The 7,072-nt window shown below is 44.3% G+C and overlaps 1 protein-coding gene across 3 annotated transcripts in view; it reads right to left on the minus strand.

The window, feature by feature from the left end:
* Positions 1-5,311: 5,311 nt before the first annotated feature.
* Mlkl (mixed lineage kinase domain like pseudokinase) overlaps positions 5,312-7,072 on the minus strand; it is a 27,189-nt gene continuing 25,428 nt past the window's right edge. For all 3 annotated transcript variants that reach the window (XM_029532608.1, XM_029532609.1, XM_021220723.2), the window contains one exon: positions 5,312-5,449. In XM_029532608.1, the coding sequence (XP_029388468.1) occupies positions 5,397-5,449 (53 nt within the window). In that variant the 3' untranslated portion in view covers positions 5,312-5,396. The remainder of the gene's footprint in view (positions 5,450-7,072) is intronic.

The raw sequence follows: 7,072 nt of genomic DNA on the forward strand, positions 1-7,072 counted from the left end.
GGAGTAATATCCTGTCCTTAAAACAAGGGGTTGAAGAGAAGGTTCAATGGATAAGACCACTTGCAGCTCTTCAGTTTGTTTCCCAGCATCCACGTAAGGCAGCTTCTAACAGTTTATAACTCCAGCTCCAGGGGATCTGACAGGTCTAGTTTCTGAAGGCATCTGTAGTCTCATGTATGTATGTATACCTTAAAATGCAAAATTTGAGACAGGGGATGTAGTTCTATTGGTAGAGTGCTTTCACAAGGCCATCGATTCAATAACCAGCACTGTATTTTATTTTATTTTATTTTATTTTATATTATTTCTCTAGACAGGGTTTCTCTGTGTAGTCCTGACTGTCCCAGAACTCACTCTGTAGATCAAGCTAACCTCAGACTCAGAGATCTGCCTGCCTCTGCCTCCCAAGTGCTGGGATTAAAGGAACGTGCTACTATTCCTGGCTTGTATTTTAAGATGCAAAACCTGGAAGAACTATTCAGGTAACTTTGTGAAAGATGCCGAAGAAAGTTTATGGTTGATTAGATCACAGCTTTAGGCTCTCGAGAAAGCCACTCATTTTGCCAACCGAAGACAGTGGAAAGGAGTTAACAGCAGGCCCAAACTAGAGGAGGAGTTTATAGTGGAGAAAACGGCACAACAGTAGAGGAGTAACCCCGTGTTCTGTGGCATTTGTACTGATCGTGAGTCCCAAACAGCCTCGTCCGTGTGGCTAACCCTTGGAGAAAAACTCAGAATTTGATTGGAAGTCAGAGAGAAAAGAAAGAAAAAGGGAAACCAGAAGTCAGAGCTTGGAGAGTTTGAGTACTTGGAATAGCAGCTGTAAGTATAGTGTGTGTTGGAGGAGGGCTGGGGTAAGAGGAACAACCCAGCAGAGGCCCCAGAGAAGACACTCTATAGACTTAGGCACAATCTCTCCTCAGGTCTCTCACGTCTCAATCGGGCGTGTGGCGAGCAGGCTTCAAGTAGAGGAACACATTTCAAACCTTGCTTAAACACGCGAGAGAAAACAAGCAAGCTGGATACGTTATTATTATACCCCTGTGGTCCCAGTGCTCAGGAGGTGGAGGCAGGAGGATCCGAAGCAGTGAAGGGACATCAACAACGGAAAGCTGTTGTAAATGTAATTGAATAAAGGGGTCAAGTTTCAGCCCCCTTGTTGAGGCCCGCTCCTTTGAACGTAACTGCAGCCATTTTGTATTCTGTCTCCATTTTGCTCTTAAGGTGAAATTAAGTTCAGGTTCTCAGACTCTACTTCCCAGAAGTAATTATCCATAGCTGACAATGAAAAAAATTCTCCTAAAAGGTCACGACACTATGGTTGTACTACTCATGCTCTGGTATCTCAATGCTCTGAAACTCCCCTGTTCACCACCCATCCACCACCCCTCCTACCTCCCTCAGGACCAATCAGCTTAAAGATCAGTTGATGATACTTTGTCTAGTTAGCCATAGTGGAGTACTGCCTCTACCCTCGCCTTCTGAACTTCTGAACTTGGTTTTTCCCGTAAAAGCCTGCCCTAGCCAGGCAGTGGTGGCGCATGCCTTTAATCCGAGCACTCGGGAAGCAGAGGCAGGGGAATTTCTGTGTTCGAGGCCAGCCTGGTCTACAGAGTGAGTACCAGGACAGCCAAGGCAGAGAAACCCTGTATGGAAACACGCCCACCCCCAAACAAAAACAAAAAAACAAAAAATCCTGCCCTAAGAACAGACTGGTACCACAATTAAGCTCCCGAGTCCTTTGTTATGGTCCCGATCAATCACTCTTGGGGTGTGCCTTCTTGCTTAACTGAGATGGGTGTTTGCCTGGTTTGTGTGGCGATTCCTGAACCCAACATTTGGTGCATTGGCTGGGAATGTCCCTTACTTTCAAGCACCCCTCAGGTATTGCTAGTGAATGCCACCGAGCTGACTCCCTCCATGAGGAGCCTGAGTTTCTGGTACCCGTGCAGTTCTTTTTCTTGGTTTGTTCTTGTTTCTTACTTGGTCTAGACTTTTGGAGACCCAAAAGAGGAGGGCTGGATGCAGCAGAAGGGAGGTCAGGAGACATCGACTTTCTCTCTGGTTCCCACGAGAAGAATGCCTGGTTCTGGTTCTGAGTCCCTTCAGTAGGACATCTGGTTCTTGTCCCCTCCCCCAGTTCTATTGGTTGTCCTTGGTTCACTAATCTGTCCACATCTGTCAGTTTGTCTGTAATTTCATTTTGTTGCTTGATTGTTGCTCTGTGTTTCATAGTCAGAAAAAAAAAAAAAAAAAAGGTTAAAACTTCATCTGCTGGCCGTTTACTCCCTGATTTAGTTTTAACTTCTTTCAAGGATTTTTAGAAAAAAAGTGCCCAATTGAAACAACAAAAGCTGATAAACTGGTGCTGTCCTTGGAGCCCTGCCTCCTGCCTGGACAGAGCTAGCAGCAAGCCAGCAGCTCTTAAAGGGACAGCAGCAGATTCTTGGTAAGAAAGATGATGGCTCCTTCTGCTACAAAACTTCTGTGCCCATGACAATTGTTAAACAGGTAGCAAGTTGCTCCTCTCTTGAAATTAAAATTTTGTCCATTTTAAATGCATAAATGTATGTGGCCACTACATCTTTATTTCTGACTGGTCTTAAATGTATAAGTTTGCTATGCTCTACATATCTTGGTTATAAAGATTGGTTTATAAGTTATGATGTATGGCTAAAAAAAATCTGTAACATCAGTCACAGAAAGTTGGCTTAAAACCAGTAACTCAGGGTTAGAGCGGGCCGAACAAAGAAAGAGGTCTAAAGATTCTTTTAAATTAGGATAATATTTTTATATAATTCCTGTCCTAAAAACCAGACTCATAAAAGATAGGATTTTTATAATGTTTCTTGTGCTGGAGAGATTCCTTACAGGTTAAGAGCACCACCACCGCCCAGTCTGCATCCGATCCCTTTATGATGGTTGGGAGCCACCATGTGGTTGCTGGGAATTGAACTCAGGCCATCTGGAAGAACAGTCAATGCTCTTAACCTCTTAGCCATCCCTCCAGCCCCCACATATCTTGTCTTATTTGCTACCTCAACCCTCAGGTCAGATGTCTGCTCAGTTCTGCCTTGTACAGAATGGACGGCATCTGAAAATGTTCTCCCTGGAATTATAAGGATGATTCCGTATGAGCATATCTGATCTCTTCCTCTTCATGTCTGAAGACACCAAGATAAAAGCATGTTCTCACGTAGCCCAGCACGACCTCAAACCCACTGAGTAGCAGAGGATGACTGAACTTGGAATCTTTCTGCTTCTACCTACTCCCCACTAAGTGCATTGTCGAGTATCAAACACAGGGCTTTGTACAAGTACTCTTCTAACTGAGCAACATCACCGGTCCCTGGATTATAGCAATTTAGAGATTTCTGGGACCTGCTGTACAAAGTCAGACATGGCCATGAGCATCTAAACAGCAAGTCTTGTACTTAGTTCCCTGGGCAAAGAGAAGGGCTACGGCATTTACTATCACAACTGTTATTTAACTTAGTGGCTTAAAACAGGAATATATTTACTCAGCTCATGTTTTTTTTGTGAATTGGCAGTGGGGTCACTTTTTGGTCTTACATGGGTTCACTCATGCAGTTGGATCAATTGCCAGCCTGGCTGATCTAGCGTGAACTCAGATGAGACCGAACACCTCTGCTCTGTGTAGGTCCTCATCTTCCCACACACCTACCGACAACCCTGCTTGTGGATGGATACTCTCTCAAGAGAGGAAGTGAACATTTTAAAGCCTCTGGAAACCTAGACTTGGAAGTGGTCCACTATGATTTCTTTCACACTCTCTTGACCTAATCAAGCCATTATGCCAGCTCGGATCCAAATGCTGGAGCTATAGAAGGCCATTTCTTGATAGAAGCCATTAAAGCACAAATAGAGGTGTGGGCACAAAACCATTTGTCACTTTTTTCAAATAATCTGCAGTTAGTATTAGAAATATATATTTTTTTAGAAATATTGGTAGTTCTTATGCCAGGCATGGTGGCACAGGCCTTCAATCCCAGCACTTGGGAGGCAGAGGCAGGCAGATCTCTGTGAGTTCAAGGCCAGCCTGGTCTACAAATTGAGTTTCAGGACAGCCAGTACTGTTACGCAGAGAAACCCTGTCTTGAAAGCCTGCCCCCCAAATTAATTAATTAAAAAAAGAAATATTAAGAGTTTTTAATGGCTGTCAATTTTTGGTTTTGTTTTGTTTTTGTTTGTTTGTTTTTTATTTTTTGAGACAGGGTTTCTCTGTATAGCTTTGGCTGTCCTGGAACTCTGTAGACCAGGCTGGCCTTGAACTCAGAAATCCACCTGCCTCTGCCTCCCGAGTGTTTTTTTTTTTTGGAGACAGGTCCCTATATAGTACAGAACTTGTACTGTAGACTGGATAGCTTCAAACAGAGAGCCACCTGCTTCTGTCTCCCAAGTGCTGGGATCAAAAGTGTGCACTACCACACTGGGATGGAATTATTTAGTTTAAAAAAAAACTTGGGGGGCTGGTGAGATGGCTCAGCAGTTAAGAGCACCCGACTGCTCTTCCAAAGGTCCTGAGTTCAAATCCTAGCAACCACATGATGGCTCACAAGAATCTGTAACAAGATCTGACTCCCTCTTCTGGAGTGTCTGAAGACAGNTACAGTGTACTTACATATAATAAATAAATAAATCTTTAAAAAAAAAACTTGGGGAAACAATTTATTTATTTTTATTTGATGTACATTGGCATTTTGCCTGCATGTAATATCTGTATACAAGTGTTGGATTCCCTGGAACAGGAGTTACAGATGGTTGTGAGCTGCCATGTGGCTGCTGGAACTTGAACCCAGGTCCTCTGGAAGAGCAGCCACTGTTCTTAACTTCTGAGCCATCTCTCCAGTCCCATGGAATTGTGTTTTGTTTTGTTTAAAAAGATTTATTTATTTATTATATGTAAGTACACTGTAGCTGTCTTCAGACACACCAGAAGAGGGCGTCAGATCTCCTTAAGGATAGTTGTGAGCCACCATGTGGTTGCTAGGAGATAATCTCTACCTTCAGAAGAGCAGTCAGTGCTTTTAACTGCTGAGCCATCTTTCCAGCCCCACCCCCATGGAATTGTTTTCTATTTGTAACTAATAAGAACTTTGACAAGTTTGGTGGTCTACACCTTTACTTCCAGCATTCAGGAGGCAAAAACTAGAAGATTTCTTTGAGTTTGAGGCAGCCTGTTCTACATAGCTTGCAGGGGCTACATGATGAGATCCCATCTCAAAAAGAAAAAAAAAAAAAAAAAGAAAGAAAGAAAAAGAAAAAAAAAGAAAGAAAGAAAAAAGCAAGCAAGCAAGGGAGAAAGAAGATATTTGCTCCCAACAATAAGTTGATGCTGCTAACAGATATGAAGGACAAATGTCCAGTTTGTCCTCTTACACCTTCTTGTCTGTGGATTCTTCAACTGAAGACAGTCTTTCCAAGATTCCTATGAATGAATGAAAAGAAGGTGAGACAAGAGTGGGTTCCTGACAGCCGAGCTGGGAACACGAAGAAGCCTGCAGTAGACGATGCACAGGGACAGTGTTTGCCCGGTCTGCCTGCTTCCTAAACCATCCTCACACATGACTCTAACTTGTCAATCTTTGAAAACCCAAATCTCACATGGGGCACGGTGGTGCGTGCCTATAACCCTGGCACACGTGTAAGCCCAACTTGGAGGGGGTTCTGAGACAAAAGGGGCTGCCAGTCTAGCTGAGAAGATGAAGCCCTCGGGTTTAAGAACAGACCCTGCCTCAAAAAGAACAAGTGGATGACCTGGACCAGCAAGTTATTCTTCAGTGACAGGGTCCTGAGAGAGAAGGACCAGGAGCTCAGACAACAAAGAGAGTAGAAAATAGAGAAGATATGAAAGTTCGGGGATGAGGGTAATCTTGCACAAGCAATTTCTTATGCCAAGTAAGCTTATTGAGTAACACAGCACCTTATGACTTCTGGGGGAGACAGGAGGTAGAGTCAGCAGAAACTGTCACACAATGGGGACAAAGTCAACAAGAAGCTAATTAACGTTGCCCAGGGAAGCACAAGATATCTCAAAAACATTACAGACCAAGCACACAGCAGCTTGGGACTGATAACCAAAGCCCTGTGCAGCGGGGAGGACTTGGGTTTCAGTATCTGGAACTTGTCTCCCGCAAGGCCTGGAACACAGGCATCACCCACTGTATCAAACATATGCCTCATTTTAGAGAAGTAACCTTGGTCTCGGGCAAAGCCTGAAATCAGGAATCAGCCCAGCCCTCAACAAATGTGGAAAAACAAAGGAGGATTACTGACCTCTTCTGGACATAACACAGGCATGCACGCACACATGGGTATACAAATACATAAGCCAGGGATGGTAGTACATACCTTAATCCCAGCACTTGGGAGGCAGAGGCAGGTGGAATTCAAGGATAGCCTTGTCTACAGAGGGAGTTCCAGATCTGCTAGGACTGTACAACGAGATGCTGTCTCAAAGACAAACAAACAAACAACCCCAAACTTAAAAAAAAAAAAATGTCTAAGCCAAGGAAATAATCCCAAGGATGAAACAAGAAGGAATGAGGGGAAAGACGGAGGAATTCAGAAAGGGATGGATAAAGAGGAGGGAGGAGGGAGGGGGAGGAGGGAGAGGGGAGGAAGGAAGGGAGGGAGGGAAGGAGAACATAGGCTGGAGAAAGTAACTGGTCTCTGAACTCCTACACTCCTGACATTTAGGCTTCATCGTTCTTAGTTGAGAGGGTGCCATGTGCATCAGGGGGCTCTGTGTTAAATTCATTTGTTTGTAGTGCTAGGGGCTGAACCCAGGGGCTCCCCTATGCTAGGGAAGTGCTATACCCCTAAGCTACACCTCTAGCCCTGTCTTAAGGATGGAATAGCACCCGACCTCTATCCACCCAGCCTTCCCATCTCCTGAACTGCAACAACCAAAAAACTGTTTTGAGACTTTGTCAAATGTTCCCTGCAGGACAGAGCTGCTGAGTTCACACTGCCCAGGGTGTGAATTACTTTGTTGGAGATAGAAAAGGGAAGAAGAGAGGAGAGGAGAGGAGAGGAGAGGAGAGGAGAG

Source organism: Mus pahari, chromosome 20 (genome assembly GCF_900095145.1).
Source record: "Mus pahari chromosome 20, PAHARI_EIJ_v1.1, whole genome shotgun sequence".
Lineage (NCBI taxonomy): Eukaryota > Metazoa > Chordata > Mammalia > Rodentia > Muridae > Mus > Mus pahari.